This window comes from Nesoenas mayeri, assembly GCF_963082525.1.
Source record: "Nesoenas mayeri genome assembly, chromosome: 4".
Classification (NCBI taxonomy): Eukaryota; Metazoa; Chordata; class Aves; order Columbiformes; family Columbidae; genus Nesoenas; species Nesoenas mayeri.
The window spans coordinates 43,764,981-43,783,041 of NC_137540.1; the positions used below are offsets into that span (position 1 = coordinate 43,764,981).

Below are 18,061 nucleotides of genomic sequence, written 5' to 3' on the forward strand. Positions count from 1 at the left end.
ATGTCAGATTGAAGTTTAATCTCCTATTGCAAGCTGTCTTTCTTGCAGTTTTTAGATCTGATTAATGGCTGCAAGAAACAGTATTTCAAACATACAGTTACCTGCAAACACTATGCTGTAGTGCAACTGCAATGCACACTTGGCCAGAAGTCTAAAAGAGCTTAAGTCATGGCCTTACAGCAATGACTATTTTTAACTGCTTTCTATCAGCTTCTCATACATTCTGACTGCTATAAAAAGCAGCCACAGGGGCATGTTGTACAACCAAGGTTAGGGCTGTAGCAAGTGAGTGACAGATATAATAGCCAGCATAACTTACTAGTGACCAACAGTGAGGAGATGGGGGGTGCTACAGGTGGCACTGAGTCACATTCAGCATTCCTCCTTCAGAAGGACAGTGTTTGCTTTCAAAGTGGTAAGAGACAAGCACTCGACTGCTTCAGAGAAACGACCCTAATACAGTTAGCTGATATTATTAGAGCAAATAGAATTGAAAAATCAAGTTGGAAATAAGGCTGTTTTGGTTTTTATTCCGAGTAGCCAGGTAGCCTTTAATCAGCGGTGAAAGCCATACCAGATTGTAACCATTCATATGAAATTCAGCAATTGCAATCTGATGCCCATAAACTAGTAAGCAAATAGGATATATATAGTGATGCTTCAGACTTCCAATATTGAAAACACACATCAAACTGCTGTTCTGTAACACAGTAAGCATATTTGAAGCCCTGTTCCCAAAATAATAATGAACAAACAAATAACGTAATAAAAAAGTTCCAATATCCACCATACAAAGCTTCAGAGGCTTTCAAGCATACCTGTATTTTGCGGAAGATGACTTTATCCCAGAAACTGTTGTTTCTAACTATACCACTTCTGAGTTCTGCTTCTTTCCTCTTGGAAGCAAAATCCAGCATCCACCTCTTTAATGAAGTATTTGCCTGTGCAAAAATCTATTAAGAAAAATGATCTGTGGTTAGAAGCCTCACAGACTGCCATTCCCTTTCTTACAGAAGTATGCATGGTGACAGTGAAAACCAAATAAATTAAACAACCTTTATTGGTAAGCATCTTAATTCTGGTAAGAAATACTCGTGGATTTTGATTTTGGCCTTTTTATCTCAGTTCAAGAGATGTTCACCAAAATTACCACTTAACTAATGCTTGTTTCCCATCCAACTGTGTGATGCTTTTTCAATGTATAGTTTTTTCATTAAAATGTATGAATAAAAGTGGATATTTTACTTCTCTACACCAGTTTGATCAAAAGTTGCATTAAGTATAATCCTCAGCATAATCTAGAGAGCACACCATCATTACATGTAATGTCACACAGGGTTTTCTGAGGAGATACATGTCCCTTCAGAAATACCACACAGATCTGTCTCATATATACAAATTTGCTTTTTAGACCACTTTTCAAAGGCCCCTTCTGGTTGGTCTCGGCAAGTCAGAGCAGACTCAACAGCAGATCACAGATTAGTATATTCACCTGGGAAGAGACAGACCCAACAGCTTACCAGCATGCATATACAAAAGGATGATTTAAAATCTTAAGTTCAAGAAACAATCTACTTCTGAATTCTCATCTCAAGTGACCCTGAACACGCAAGCAGCAAGTGCAGGAGAGGCTGGGGCTGCTGACACTCCCTCTCCCCAGCACTCCGGACTGGTTGGCTTGCAATTCCCCCTGCTAGAACACGCTGGCTGCTCTGTAGGAAACTTGTATGTGTCCATGCAAACATAAGCAAACACCTGACCTTGGTTTGCAAATTCCACTCCATGAGTCAGATGCTAAAAGCGTGGCATGCAGATGCTAAGCCTCATGTCCACATTGTAGACTGGACTTAAATAACTTGCTCAGAGCAAAACAGTAAGTCAATCAAGCTAGAGAGAAACAGGCTTTTCAACCCTAGTATTTGCACTTTCAGGTCTCTTTTAGAAAGAGATACAGCAATTTGTTAGCATGCCAATTTAACATACCGGGGCATAACAGTTTCTCCTACCTTGTCAGCACAGACTTCATGAAGTCTCTTAAAACCTTGCACAGGTCTGAATTAATGCCTATAGACTTACCTTGTCAAACATTCTGTTCAACAGCCTTGGTACTACAGGAAATACAGTTGGCTGCAGTGTTTTTAGGTCATCCATAAGTAGTCTGATATCCCCTTGGAAGAAGCCTATCCGAGCTCCGTGGCACAGAATCACACACTGTTAGGAAAAAAAATAGTTTAAAAAGTCTGAAAACACAGCATGTATAATGTGTTCTAGCTATATGTGTATGACCATCCCATGCAGAGTGGACAGTGCATTACCCACTTCAAATCCTCTCAGCTTCTGGACAAGTTCTGCAGCATTCTCAGACTGCAGATTGGGACTGGAAAGACCAAGTATCAAGACATGCCTGGTGTCCACACAGGGCAAGGACTTTGACAGAATGAGGTACAGCACGAAAGCCCCTATTCAAAAAGGGGCAGTTGGTCAAATAAGGCAATGTTAGCAACTCAGAGGTAGCAAGAGACTGAAAACCAGAACTTTCTTATTTTAAATAGTTATCAGTCTTTTTAAAAAATACTAGAACTTGGTTCCCTGCTATACACTAAAAAAAGTCAGTACATGCCATGTACCAGTCCAGCAGGGAATTCTGCCTTGTCTGTCTTGATTTTCATTCTCTTGTGCTCTGGATTTCTTTCATGTTTTGTAGGACTGATGCAAGCAGATTTGTTGTTAAGTGATCAAGATGTTCTTTGAAGGATTCTAGCAGAGCCACTGATTATTTTTTGTGTCACTTCAGACCTACACCAAGGAAGGCAGACTTTATCCTGTTGTGTTCTATAATTTCTATGTTAAAGTCTAGAAGCACCACCCCCTACACCTATACAACCCTCTTCTTCCTTTTTTGTTTTGGGGTTTTATTTATTTTCTTTTTACTAACATCCCTACTCTTCTTGCATTTCTTTATTCCTATTAGTTTTTATTTCTTCTGCTTCCTCCATAACACCCCTTCTTTCATTCCCTGCCATCCATTCTCATCTTTTCTGCACATGAGACAAGCTAAAGTGTCACTTTACCCCTTCACCTGTGCTTTGCCAACATCTGTTAAAAAGCTGTAAATCACAGAATCAGAATCACAGAATAGCTGGGGTTGGAAGAGACCTCTCTAGACCATCTAGTCCAACCCACCTGCTAAAGCAGATGCATCAAAATGCATCAGTTCAGATGGAGTGAGCAGCAACTGCCTTTGCAAGGCAGGAACACGTTTGTCCTGTCAAGTTCACTGACCATCTAGCTTCCTTAGAAAGCCAAAAATCAACAAACAAACTTTACAACAGGAGCAGACTCTAAAGACTGCTTCTCACAGAGCCTGTGTTCATACCCGCCCAAAACAGTAACAAATATTTTCTCCTTTCTACCAAAAGTGTGCTTGCTTAATCTCCTTATAAATATACAGGTAAACACATACTTTGTAAAGACCTCAAACAGCAGAGGAGTACTGAGATACAAACACTTTATTCTCATTTTACCCTTTATAACACAAGTTCCTATCCTGTTTCTACTTCATGATCAAGAACAGAGCTGTTACCCACAGAGCTTGTACCTTCTGGTGCAAGGCAGGCATCAGTAAAACAGACATTGAAGTCTAACTGGCATCCAGGTCACCAGGACTGAAAAAAGAAGAGCACTGAAACCCTACTCCTACATTTATACAATCCTAAAATTACATTTGGCCCTTTGAAGGCAACTGCGAGGCTGATGTGGCCCCCAGTAAAAACGAGTTTGACAGCCCTGCCCTAAGGGGACCTGTACACCTCAGTTAGGCTCTATTCCCAATCTTCATAATATACGTATATACAGATGCATATGCACATACACACTTTACATGTATATAGACACACTTTTTTGGTAGAAAGCTTTCCTAACTGAAATCAGAGGACAATTTCTAGCTCTGCCTTTTCACACTTGCATAGAGGATGTTTGTTTCCCTACACAATTAGAATGTGACTACCTTCAACACACATATTTACAAACTCACCTAACGGAGAGGTGTTAATTCAACTTCAATAAGTATGGTAATTAAATACCTGTGCCCTTACTGTATATAAGGTTGAGGAGATTGCAGCCTTTCAATAATGCACATCACCCAACTATGGGCTTAGAGTCCTTATTAAGACTGCCAGTATTCAGACAACTTGAGACTCCTCATCTTCAAAAATGAAGCCCCAGGTTTTGCTATATGGTAAAAGAAGTTATCCAAAAGACCTTCAAAGTTTGTCATTAAATGGCATTAAAAGCCATTTTAATTTCCTCGAAGAGGAACCAACTGAAACAAAATTCCTCTCTTTTTACTGAAGTTTCTTGGAAACAATGGTAAGTTTAATCAATTTAAAACTAGTGTTGTGTAAGCAAACAGGATGCCACATTACAAAATAAGTTTTTAAAGTCTGCAGACCAAAGAATGGCATGGATTTTCAACAGTCCATTGATTACATTACAGGGAATTTCTAGGCACTGTACGTGCACTAAGAGATTGTCTCATGTTCTAGCAAACCAGTTTCTTATTAACTACAGCTCTGAGGTTCATGACATTAAAACCAGTTGTCTAGTACTCATTGAATACTGTTTATGGGTTGTTTTCCTCAACCTTACACCTCAAGCTTTCATAGACATGTGCAAGAGTCAAAAAGGAACACTGTGTTATCACTGAGATTCAAGACACATACGTTCTGTAAGAAAAGGAAGCTTCTCAATAGTTCAGTACAATGGATGCTTACCTCAACGATTCTCTCAAACATATGAGCCAAGGGCAGGAATGATATCAGAACGTCATCAGAGCAGAGGCTAAATGTTTTCTGAAAGTGTCAGTAAAATAAATTTTAATTCTCATTGATTCTCTGTTTTGCTTAAGTTAAACACAACAATGAAATATAGCATCTAAACTCTAGAGCACAGCGGTTACTTCAAATTTTGTTTGTAATGAAGCTGCATTGTCTTCCTTTCATTAAAAACATCACAGCAATGACTTCTAGCATGAGTAAACACACATTGCAGAAGTGGTAAACTTTTAGAATTGAGTATAGTGACCAGATTAGTACAACTTCTTACAACAAATTCTGAGAGAAACCACAAAAAGTTCCATTACAGGCACTGGGAGAAAGGGGGAACAAAAAAGTTACAGTAGTATGCCTTCAGGGTTTAAGAAAATACACACTTTCATCTTAGATCAGAAAATTTGCTTATGCAATTTACTGTAAGGTTGATATCAGAAGTACCTTACATGATCTAATTGTGAGACTACTTGCTTAATTTAAAAACAATTCTATATGCAGAGTACTTGGCAAAATAAGTATAACTGTACTTTTAATTACATCTGTATGTGTTAGACCTGTCTTCTTGGCTAACCTGCAAATGAATTGTAGAAGTCTACTGTAAACTAAATGTTAACATTGTATTAAATAAAAATAGAGTTACACTTCTTGCTCATCTATGCAAGGGCTCTGATTATTTTTGGGTGTTAAAATACATTGTTGCTTCTCCCATCCCTAGTGGAAAAGGTTAGCCTCTGCACAGACCCTTTAATACAGAGCTTGCACTAACGACAAACACTATAAAGCCCACAGCGGGACATCATGATCTGAAGATGATTCAAGATCTTTATAATATTTTGCTTGGATGAGACCGAACTGTAAATCTGCCAGGTTCTTGACCCTGAGAGAACAAACCAATAACACAGACTTCTGACTTAGCATCGGCAGAGTGCCGTTAAGTTACATTTTCACCTGGACCTTACTAAAAGTTACAACCAAAGTTAATGATATTTCAATGTTGGTTTTACTCCTGAGACTCTTCCCTTCATGCAAATCCACAATGTTAACCTTTGCAGTTTACCTCTGTAGTTTTCATAAAAGCTGAAGTGTTGCTGACTATGTTTTCATGAGTGATCATAGCTCCTTTGGGGTTCCCTAATGAAAAAGCACATCAGGATGCAAAGTGAAATTTTTACATTCTTTACATTACCAAGCAGTGGTAAAACTAACAGCATTTCAATCAGTCCCTTTTCTGATATTAATAATCTTTCTTTGTATATCAATTAAACAAGGGCAGAGAACTTGGTAAAACACTTTCAAGAACAGTTGGTAACAGTTCTAAGCAGTAAGTTTGTGTTTATGTCCTCAAATTCCGTAAGGAGAGCAAACCCTTAAGAAATTGTCGTGTTTCTTGAATAAACTTCTCATTCAAAAGTCAACACTTTTGTGAAGATACAGCTATCAAACCCAGACTAATTTCTGTTCTCACATCTACTTTAAAAGTATAGCTTGTCATTGTATTCTTCCCTTTTGCTCCCTGCTAGCATTGGCTATTAACTCACAAGTGTCAAGCAGGTGATATCTAGACAGGAGCTTTTCTGGTTTGGTCTGACACCAAGGTTGCATAGAGCTAGGGCACAAGTTCTGCTAATACAGTAAAAGAAAAGACTGCAGAAGAAATGGAAGTTTGAAGTCTGATGCAGAGTCCTTATTATAATAGAAATACAGGTTCAGTACTTATTTCCAAGTCCAAAAATGTAACACCTCCACCCTCCAATACTGCAAATCTGTATTTATCAACAGGAAAAATAGTATCAAAGGGAGCCTTACCATAAAACTTCCCCAGCTACTATTTGCCAAAAAGATGCAGCAGCAGGGGACAGTCTTGAAAAAAACACAGCAGGAGGGCTTTTGAATTAGTTTTGTACATACATGATAATAAATTCTGCATAATGTAATGAACTGTACCTGTCGTTCCACTGGTGAAACAGATGATTGCTAGATCTTCTGGCTTTGGAGGCTATGAGAGTTAAGAAAGGATTAGTATGGTTAATATAGGAAAGAAAAATATTTTCTCGGACAAAACACTGAAATACTAGTGTTACTTTTGAGCTATGGGGGATAGGGAGATTTGCTAGCTTGATCTACAGAATGCTATCCAGCTTCAGATAAAGTAACTTAAACTAATTTCATACTTACCATAGGTTTTTGCCTGTGTGCTCTTCCCAGCTCCTACAGAAAAGTGAGAAAGGTGAGACAGACAGTTTAGACATGAGCATGTAACCTTTTCTGCTTTAAATTTACAAGATAAGCATCACCAAACACCATAATATTCCATTAGACTGTCTGTTAAGGCATTTTAACTTATAAAAGGATAACAAAGGCTTTAAAGCAGGGGTATCAAACTTATTTTCATTGGGGGCCACATCAGCCTCACAGTTGCCTTCAAAGGGCCAAATGTAATTTCAGGACTGTATAAATGTAGGATGTGGCCCCTGGTGAAAATGAGTTTGACACCCTTGCTTTAAAGGATGTTTTAAAGATGTATACAATAACTACCATGTCCTGCAAATACAAAAGTGATAACTAATCTAAAACTCGGTTGTTTTTATTTTTTCCAGCTAGCAAAGCAGAAGTCACTCACTAGACAAGCCGAAGGTTAAGCAGTGTTACAAGAAGCCACAGCAGGCAATCAATCCAATACCTCATGCAGAAGATCTATGCCACTGACAAGCATTGGACAGATGAAGCAAGATTCATTTCAATGAGCACCTTGCAGCAACTTCACTGCTTGTGAGAAGGAAGACAGTTTCCCCATGAAGGGACACTAGTGGTGTGTACTCTTTATATTGAAGATCAGAGAGCACAAGAGTCTCTCCTGCAGAACCTCTTCTCTTCCCTCTGCCTCCTTATAGTTATTCAGGCCTGACCATTAATGATGCCATCGGTCTTTAGGCAGAAACAAATGGATACCATGAAAATCTTTTTATCATCAAGGATATACTGATTAAGAGGAAAGACTTGAAAGCTGATGTTCAATATCTATGAGCTTTAAAGTTTCAAATCAAGACTTATTGCTGTCATGCCTATTTAAGACTAGAAATAATACTAGCTTAAGGACTTAAGCAAATTAAAATGGACCTTTGTTAAATATAGCTTTGGAAGCACCCTTTGAGGGCAGACACATCAACTACACCATTGCCTTTATGTTCCAAGTACACAACAATAGCACAATAGCAACAATTCCTTTCTTAGCCCTCGACTTCCTTTAGAATGATGTCCCTCTGATTACCCAAAGAGGCTTAAGAGAAAAGGAATGTCTGGAAACACAGTTAACATTCCCCTACCTGTAAGTTTTCCCTTTCAAAACAGTGCCATCATGCAAAAATCTGCCACTATTACAAGGCAGCTGTCTGCTCAAACCAATAGCATCTGCATTTCAAGTACCACCAGCAGTTCAATACTTCCCTACAGCCTGTTTGGAGGAAGATCTGGTATTTACTGAATATACAGCTAAGATCTCCACACACTTCTTTTGATCTCCTAGAACAGAACTCAAATTATCTCTTCCCACCAGAAGAGCCATTTATTCACAGCTACTGGGCTCTAAGTAATGACAGCATATATACAGATTAGGCATCAGAAATCAAGCTTATGTATTCTGGGAGATACATAGAGGAACTGGTCACATAACCTATGAAGCACTACTGAACAATAAGCTTAAGCCAGAAATCCAGAAAACAAGTACTTAAAGCTAGAAACAGTCATTCTATTCTAATCTAATTTCCTAAATACTTCATAGTTGCCTTCCAGGAGACAATAAAAGCCCCTACCTCAAAAAAAAATAAAAGTGACAAAAATCTATTCCTGCTCATTGAAACACTACTAGAAATATTTAAATTTGCCTAACTTCTGAGATTTAGACAAGAGGTTCTTGGAACACCTATTACTGCATATCCAAACATCAACTGTTGTTATTAAATAAGAGCTACAAAGTACTACCAGAAGTCACTACTTAAGCATCTAAACTTCCAACTTAAAGATAACATTCACCCTTGGATTTGTTTTTCTGTAGCTAGTAGATCCAGTGGAAAGCATCTTCCCCTGCCAAGAGCTGGAGGTCAGCTCAAGGAAAGAAGCTGATTTTAGTGTACCAACTTGCAGTTGGGCCAATCCAGGTTTAACCCAAGCCTTATGCCAGTGAGCTACAGCACAGTCACTTACTCTGCATAATGTTTTTAGCCCCATTTTGACCTGGCAGTTTTGCTGAGGCTAGTTAGCTACCATACAGTTAATCACCTTTTAAAAGATACGCGGGCATTTTTGTGTCTTTACCAGAAGGTGGCCCTGTTAACATAGCAGTTCAGACTACTGTGAAAACAAGTTCAGTGAAACGAAGTATTTCACACCAGTTCCTGACACATGCACAACACAAGCACACTGATTTAGAGACACTTGAGTCCTAGTGAGTCAAGCCTTCACCAGAACTCCAGCTAGAACCAGGCTAAACCCGGTTCCATGATCTCACAGTAAAGATGTACTTCATGCAATCTGATCCTGGGACAGAGTTCTCCAAATAATGAGTAAAGTTATGAAATAAACTTGCATAAGAGATCTATGCAGACAAAATAACTACAAACAAAACCAAGACTTGAACATTATGTGGCTAAGCAAAATGGTTTCTTCCAAAACCTGGAAGTCTCATTGCCCTACATTACCATAAGCCTTACCCTGGAACAGCTGACTGCCATTTTCCTCCTCCACCAGGAAACATTTTGTACATTCGTTGTACAGGGGGAAGATGCCATTTTTCAGAAGACCAAACCCTACACAGGCTCTTTTTGAAATAAGTATTTCTGAAGTATTAGTCACAGCATATAATTAGCACGTTACTGTTTCACATGAGCAAGCCTTAACACTCAGATCTGATGCTCAGTCTGGACTATGTTAACAAGCTTTTGTTCCGTCATCTTGGCATATACGCTTTTACATTTTGAACACTGTGAAATACTATTAGTAAGTTGTTTTCCCCTTTTTTTTTGAAATATTTTTAGTATTTTTTTGTGTAAACTTCAATCCAGGAGATAGTTAAGTATTTTGAAACTAACCCACCACATTTTGTTCACAGTCCTAAAGTCTGTTCAACATATGCTGTCTTCCTCATCTACAAGTAAATGGGATGAAACCAGTACAGGAGGCCGAGTGTGCTTACCTCTAGTTCTCTCATGCTGAAAATTTCTACTCCACACTTTTTGCCACGTTCCACGAGATCCTTGCTGAAGGACTCCATGATGACAATGGTGTTGAGTATGGGAGTTTCCCCCTTTTCCACATTGGTTAGCAGAAGTTTGGCCTTGTCAGGTTTGTCACAGAAAACCAATGATAAGTCAGCTAGTGAAAGAGAATTACATTGTTAATATGACAAGCTGAGTTTAGATTAGATCCATACATACTTCAGAACGTGGTAATGGATGACTCTTCTGAAGAAGGCTACAGTCTGCCCTCAGTCAGCTCTGCCATCATACACGCAAGTTGCTGAACTTCTGAAAGCATCCTACCTTTGTTCACAATGTACGTAATTGCTTCGGTTCCCAGTGTATCATAGAGGGGCACCACCACCATGGAGAATGCATAGCATCCCTGTTCAATGATAACCCACTGCACAAAAAGAAGAGATGCAAGTCACTATGTGTTTGCTTATCATAACAGACCTCCAAGAAAGGTTTCTTGTTAGAATCTAAATACGAGTCTAATAGGACAGAGCTCATTTGCACAAGTTTTTTAAAAAAACAAGTGGCAGTTTGTATCATTTGTTTACTTTAAAGACAAACTACATTTTTACCTGTGGAAGAAGAAAAAAATAAACTATAAGTAGCTATGGGAAAGAATCCAAAACAATAAAACTCAACTCTGCTCCTAAGAGTAATTTTAAATACTTTTCAAAAACATTTAACATTAACTGTCTCCTTAGTTTACCTTTTAACAGAAAGAGAAATGGAGCATAATATTTTTTTCTTGGTTTTAAGTTACCAAGGTAGCCAAAGGCTTCAATATTCTATATAACCATGGTATCTGAATCATTGAAGGACTTGCTCATGCCTTGACACACATTATATTTATATACACACAATATTCTTACCTCTACATTATCTGCATCTCATTTGATGGCCAGACATGCAAAATACGCAGTTAAATTACAAGTCCTTTGGAAAGTCAGTCCCAGAAAGTTTTTCAATATTTCTCAAGACTAACCATTATTCTTTAAAGGAATCTAATCCAAAAACTTCTATTAAAAAAAATAATTCCATCCCTGCAAGCTTCAGTAAGAAGGATTTGCCTGCTAAGAAGTGCAATACTCAATAAACACAATGGATATTGCAGCCTTACTGTATGTGATGCAAGCTGACAATGCTTCACAGCAACCCTGATTTCACCCAAAGTACCATCAAGGTAAAATAGTCATGCAATTATAGCAGCTATTTACTATAGTTTGTAAACAACTAGCTACACCAAAATCCACGGGAGCCTCTGGGCACATGAAGAGGCCAGTGGAACTGAAACATTTTAGCTTTTCCCATCAAATGACAGTGACAAAAATTCTGAGATATGATACGTTTAGTCAGTTCCAGTTACAGGAACAAAACAACATACATTTTAAAAAGCTATCAGAACTTAAGATTGAACAAGGATTACACTAACAAGGGTGCTTGTTTCCCTTCCCCACCCCTAAACTTTGTCACACTTTCCAGTGTTTTTGCAGGACACTGGCCAGTTACCTCACCCCTGTATGATGACAAGTTTAAGCATCATTCAGCTGGTTATTCCATATAATATAGATCATATGTTAAAGTTGCTAAATCTCAGTTTTACGAAGTTTATTATGGGCAAGTTTCCTAAAGTCAGTTCTCTACTGATGGACACAGCCTTAAATGCAGGGATTTTTTTCTGAAAGCAATTACACAATAAGTTACACATCTCTTATCCAAAAAGACTTCTTATAAAACTGGTATAAGGCCAGCTAATAGGTGACTAGACACTCATGCAGATATTAGACAGTGGTAAGTCTGAGCAGGCACACCTACACCAGCCATGAAAGTGTCCACTGAATATTTCTTCCTAGATAGCATCCACCTGTAATATAACAAGTGGGCAGCTGTATTGCTCTTCAGCAGCCTGAGGCTTAGCAGTTATTTTAATAGGGTCGGGGTCCAAAGCAGCAGACTTCAGAAGCCGCACACAGTGATAAAGGCTTCCTGTTGCAGTCTCCAATGACTCTTGCACATCATCATTCTCAATACAACAACCAGCATCTTTATTTTCTGGACTAGCAAGACATTTTTCTTCCATTTTATCTTAAGTAAGAGTATCTAAATACTAATATCAAACCTTGACACTTGTGTTCTCTCTCAAAACCCCAGCAAGCAGCTAGTACTGAATATAGACAGCAGTCTGAAAGTTTCAATTTGTTTTCTGACATAGCTCTGATCTTCTATTAAGGGACAGTGTATTTCACTGTCCAGTTTCCTCAATCCAGAACACAACTTTCCTTCCTTGCACAAGAGATCATCTGTTTTCCAGTTACTCAAAGAGAAAGTAATATTTTTATTAATATTTTGGGGTTTTTTTTTTTAGTGAACATTGAAGCAGGGAGCATGCTAGGATTTTCCCCATTAGGGGGATTTCCCCAGCAGTCATTCCCTGAACTGAGAGACGTGAGTCATTTCACACTAAAAAACCTTCACATAAACTCCTGTCTGGATTAGAGATTATGCTGGGGATGTCACAACACCCATCCGGTAGGTTTCAGCAGGGAAAACCCCGTATTTGAAAAAGATGGTTTAAACAAGTCTGTCCAGCTCATTCCTGATCCAACTCAAGTCCTGCTGGAGCAATGCAATTCAAGCACATTTTATCTCTTTGATCCAAGAGCAGACCACACGACCATGCTCTCCTTCAGAAATCCACTGACCCAGCAGTCAAAGACTTCACGTCCAAAGGAACAGTTCAACCTGGTAGAATATTAACATCTGGCTCCCTTTTTTACTTTCAGTTCACAATGTTATAAGCATAGAAGACTGAAGGGTCTGTAACATAATGTGATTTAATAGCTTCCTAGCTGAAGACATCCCAGCCTTTCTTATTACAGAAATAGGACCCTTGCTTTTAGAACCAGAATTCCAGCAGGAAAATACAAGCAGCAAACTACTGCAGATTTAAGAATCTGGAAAAAGTGTTTTTCTTCATTGTACACAACACTAGAGTTAGGGCTTTTTTTGTGGTGTGGGTTGGGGGAGGAGGAAGGGAATCAAGGTCACTTGTCACACAGCTTGCATTTTAATGACAGCAGGGAAGGCTCAGTGACAAACTGAAATCAGAACAGATCAAACAGCAAGCTGTTGTCCAGCACGACTGAGACACTGATACAATTTCTAACCCTGTCAACACTGTAGATGGCTCTAGATAACAGCATCCAGCTTGGAGGGTTTAATCGAAAGGGACAGCATATTTTTGACAAAAACAATGTCTCTTGTCCTCATACAGGTTTGTACTGAACTAGCTTAATGTAGCAAGTAACAGCTCAAGCTACTAAGCACATAAACACGTTAGAAAAATTAACTTCTAGTAAATACATTTAATAGACAAGTCTAAAGAATAAATATTTACTGAATATTTCATAATATATTTTGAAACAGCAATCTAGAATTACTTCTAGGTTAAAATGGATAGACACTAGCTATCAATCTAAATATCCTCATAGTTGTCTCAGGTTCATAACATCATTTTGCTTTGTCAGGTGATTTTATTTAATTATGTCACTTTATTTAGTCTTTTTGCCCCTTTATTAAACTGCAATTAATTTTCAATTTTTGCCTTAATCTGCAGTTTTCCCTCCCAGAATCTTGTGCACAGGGCCTTTGGCAGACATAGAACTATCATCTTTAGCCATCTTCTATCTGTGCAAATATTTAATCACCAAGTGTTTCTTCGGGTTTTGAAGGATTTAAAACATCTCGTTGTAACTTCAAATCACTTTCAGTTACCTTGTACTCCAATGTCACTTTTTAAGAGAAAGCAAATGAAAATTACATTCACTAAATACCGCATTAGCTTCCCATTCCTCTACAAACTGTAAAGAGGAAGAGAATGAGCTAACAAACTAATGGTTGTGCCAGCGATCAGTTTTGGTTCTTAGCTAAAGATACCGCATCTGTGGTTCTAAAATATCAGCCTTGAGTCTCCTCCCAAAACCAAACGGACTCTTAGCAGGGAAGGAGGGAAGCTCAGTACACTACCAAAAAGCAACAGATATAAGAGTGGGCCACTTCAAACACTGTCAATTAAATTACCTCAGGTCTGTTTTGTGAAAAGATTCCTATATATTGAGTGTGAGATGGTTTGAAGCCTCTGTAGAGTAATGCAGAACCCACATACTCAGCTCTGTCTGAAGCCTGGAGGAGTAAAAGAGAGAAGACAAAAATTGAGAACAAGCTCATCAGTACACACTTATTTTACCTTAAGTCTTAAAAAAGGTGGCAAATAACTGTTATTAAGTAGACAGAAGTTTTCTGAGCTATTTTGGATGTGCTCTGCAACTTCGATAGCCTAAACATCCCAGCACCATTACACTGCAGTGACTGTAGATACCACACTTGCACTCATTATGCAGCAGAAGAGACACTTAATCCAGTTGGACTTGAAAATCTTAAGTGTAAGTTTAGATGGTAAGTTCACATACACAGAAAAGGCCGTTTTGTTCAATCTGTATTAAATCCCAGAAGTGACCCTGGAATGATTCAGTACTATATTTCTGCTTAACCCCAAGCACTATATATGCCATCCTTCTGCTTCATTCAGTGCCTATGGGAATAGCATTTCTCTCTTAAAGTGGGAGATTAAGGAGGCAAAACTCAGCTTGTTCTATAAACTAAGCTTGGGAAGGCAATTTTCTACATTCTTTCCATATAGCACATGACCTGAATTTCACATTAGTCACACAACTCAAACAGCAAAGCTTTATTAAAAAGAGGTTGCACCTAACAAGTGCCCAGCAAAACATACAGGTGTTTAATGACCTTAACAGTATGCAATAAGCAATGTTTATACAAATTTGAAAAAAATAACTACTTAAATCAGGAATGACCTAAAAGCACAGTTGAAGATTTGCATAAAGATATTTTTAGCAATTGTGAAGGAACATTCTACGAGTTAGAAGCATATCTGTTAACACCCTAAACAATCATCATTCAGCACTATGGGTACAAGCTGTCAAGAAGCCCAAGTAACACCTGTAGATAGGACTTCTCATAGTGTTAAACGAGCCTCTCAGAAGCAAGCACCTCAAGTAGTACAAGTCCAAGTGCCTGAATATTACTTCAAAGCTGCAGCCCCTCAGAGGCAGTGTCCAAGTTCTAAACAATTGAGCAGTGACAGACTAAAAGCTGCCAAAATTCCAAAATCAAACCATTAGTCAGCCAAGTAAGTGCAGGAGATACTCTTTTTCTCCCCCTTGCATGTATTTGAGGCTGTCTCTTTAAGACACTCTGATAGGAACTAGAACCTTTCTGCAATATTCTGCTACTACTTTGAAATATCTATAAATAATTAAGATTTGTTTATCATAATACTGGATGTAGTATCAATGGTCTCAGCAAGCAAAAGCATGTCTAGAGAGACTACTTACCTCTTTATAGGAGATCCACTCATATGGCTGGTTTGGTTTTCTAACACCTAGACAGGGACCATTACCTAAAAAATGATAATCAAAAGTTACTCAAAATTTAACCCCTGACTCCCCTGTCCTGATCCCACACTAACTATACTTTCAGTGTTAAGCCTCTATATTCTTTGCAGACACCTTCAGAAGACAAACCTTTTTTGTTCAGAGCAGGGGCAGAGAGGGAAGCTGGGGAAGGACACAGAGGCAACAAGGTTGGTTTAGGCTAAGGGACACAGCACTGACTTTATTCACACAACTCTTCTTCACAAGAGAACACAGTTTTGCCTTCAAGAAAGCTAACATCCAGTATTTATCATATTGCTAGGCAGACATCCCCTATCCTCAACTGCATTTCAAAAAGAGCCCAGACCTTTAGTTCTTGACAAGGTGTTGCGAAAATTATCCTCAATTTTAGACTTACTTGATACTTGCACACCCCTTTGGAAGATATCGTATACTGTTCTTACATCATCATAGTAGTAAACCAGCGGTTCATCACTGTTAAGAACACAGGACCTTCGAGCATGCTCACCACCCTATGAAAACCAATTAGAAAGGTTAGACACACTTGTTGGTTATAAATGAACAGGAATTTCCTGAATAAATAAAAAACATCTCATCCATTAAGTTTTCTTATGAGCGTTGGCAAGTTCTACTTGAGAGAACTTCAGTTCTTTTCACCACCAGGGAAGAGATCTGCAAGGTTTCACAGGACACAGTTTAAAAGTCAGACTTCTCCCTGCATTACTAAAAACCCATCAGGCAAAATCTTCTCCCTCAGCTACCTATAATAGCACAGAACAAATGAGAATTACAAAAACACCCTTTGACACTCCTTACTACACAGAAATGTTTTACTCTGTTATTGCAGTATATAGCATAATTAGTTCCATCAAGCTTTATAAATCACTCCAGCCTCAGGGCTCTCTAGATACAATATTAATGCTAAGATCCTAATCTATTTTTTTAATTAAGATCACAAAACATAATCACACTCCAAACTGTGGTTTTAAAACCTAAACAGTTTTAAGGGTGGTCAACAACTATATCAGATAAAAATTGAATCCTATAATCCAATTTAAAGTTCCATTTACAGAAAAGATTTCCTCCTAATCTAGTTAGAGGCAGTCAAAGCAACACCACCTTAAGGATTAAAATTTACCATTTTTCAGCAGGTTAGCATTTATATAGGCTACAATTGGATGCCAATACAAGAATTTAATATTTCACAATTTTAACATAGCCTTTTATAGAGTGACTGATTAAATAATCTCATTTCATATCAATCAAGATTCACAAACTGCAGTAATGCAAGTACTATTGAGTGACATTTATGAGTCCTACTATGATGACAGACACCTACAAGCAAGTTCTTAGCAGGAAGAGCCTAGCTGGTTAAACAGAGGGGCTTGGGTAACATTGCATAAGATTCTCTATCAGTGGTTGTAGTCAAGTCCTGGATCTCTCAGAGTCAATACCTGGACTAACTAAATCTGTGCCCGAATTGTACCATCATCCAAAACAAAAACAAACAAAAAAATCTATTCATATGCAATCACAGGCTCTTCCCAGCCATTGGTTTATTTTTCGGTTTCCAAAGTACCCTGGAAGACCAGAGAGTACCTGTTCCTGTATAAACTAGGTAAACACAGATTTATCTGCAGCAGATGTTAGCTCCACAGGAAGGGGATAACCCATTAAAGGCACCTCAGAGAGGGAAAAACCAAACAAAACAAACCCAAACCTCTTAACACTAAAACAAGTCTAACTTGTTTTAGCAAAACACTGTGTGTAATGCAGTGCTTGCCACTCCTTTGACAGTAAGCAGAAACCTACACTGTGAACATGACACAGAACAAGTTAATGACTGGCTTACCTCTAAAAATTCGTAGAAATTCAAGAGCATACTTGCACTGAGACCAACATCCACTCTATAGGAAATGAACCTATCACTAGTATATGTCTCTGCCTGGAAAGAAGTGCAAGACTCTTGCTTTATTGTCCCGATCTTGGAGAACCAAGATCAGCTTCTAGATTTTCCCAGTTTTACCACCTCTGGAGCTAATCCAAGGAAGACCGCACAAGGTAGTTTGTAACAGCAACCACAGGTAACTCAACAAGTACAATGTATCAATACCACGTTTGATGTGCTACAACTCCTTCCTCAGGTGAAATATAATATCCTAGGCTGTTCCCCAGCAACAGTCAAGAAATACTTGTTTTCTCCTCACCTGAGCTACTACTGTTTTGTTTACATGCTCTATTACTCAGCAGCATGAAAGCAGTTTGTGCCATGCCTGAGGCACTAATCACATTCAAGGATGAGACTTATCAGACAGCACACTGCTTAGATACAAGACTGACTGCACTGCCCTTTTCAGGGTGGAAAAAAAAAAATTAACACCAGAAAGTCTGTAACAGATTGCTATTGAAAAAGAGCCCATCAGTTCTCCTGAGTTTTCAGTAAAGGGAAACATACACAACTTATGGTTCTGCTCGTTTTATTCTCTTTCTCAAAGTAAAGCAAAATTAACTGAAT

The 18,061-nt window shown here is 38.4% G+C and overlaps 1 protein-coding gene across 2 annotated transcripts in view; it reads right to left on the reverse strand.

The window, feature by feature from the left end:
• The window catches only part of ACSL1 (acyl-CoA synthetase long chain family member 1), a 41,925-nt gene that overhangs the window by 8,166 nt on the left and 15,698 nt on the right, over positions 1-18,061 (reverse strand). For both annotated transcript variants that reach the window (XM_080344174.1, XM_080344173.1), the window contains exons 3-13: positions 15,944-16,058; positions 15,487-15,551; positions 14,153-14,254; positions 10,364-10,463; positions 10,018-10,196; positions 7,005-7,037; positions 6,774-6,825; positions 5,887-5,960; positions 4,773-4,850; positions 2,077-2,211; positions 819-953 (exon numbers count right to left, since the gene is read on the reverse strand). In XM_080344174.1, the coding sequence (XP_080200300.1) occupies positions 819-953; positions 2,077-2,211; positions 4,773-4,850; positions 5,887-5,960; positions 6,774-6,825; positions 7,005-7,037; positions 10,018-10,196; positions 10,364-10,463; positions 14,153-14,254; positions 15,487-15,551; positions 15,944-16,058 (1,068 nt within the window). The remainder of the gene's footprint in view (positions 1-818; positions 954-2,076; positions 2,212-4,772; positions 4,851-5,886; positions 5,961-6,773; positions 6,826-7,004; positions 7,038-10,017; positions 10,197-10,363; positions 10,464-14,152; positions 14,255-15,486; positions 15,552-15,943; positions 16,059-18,061) is intronic.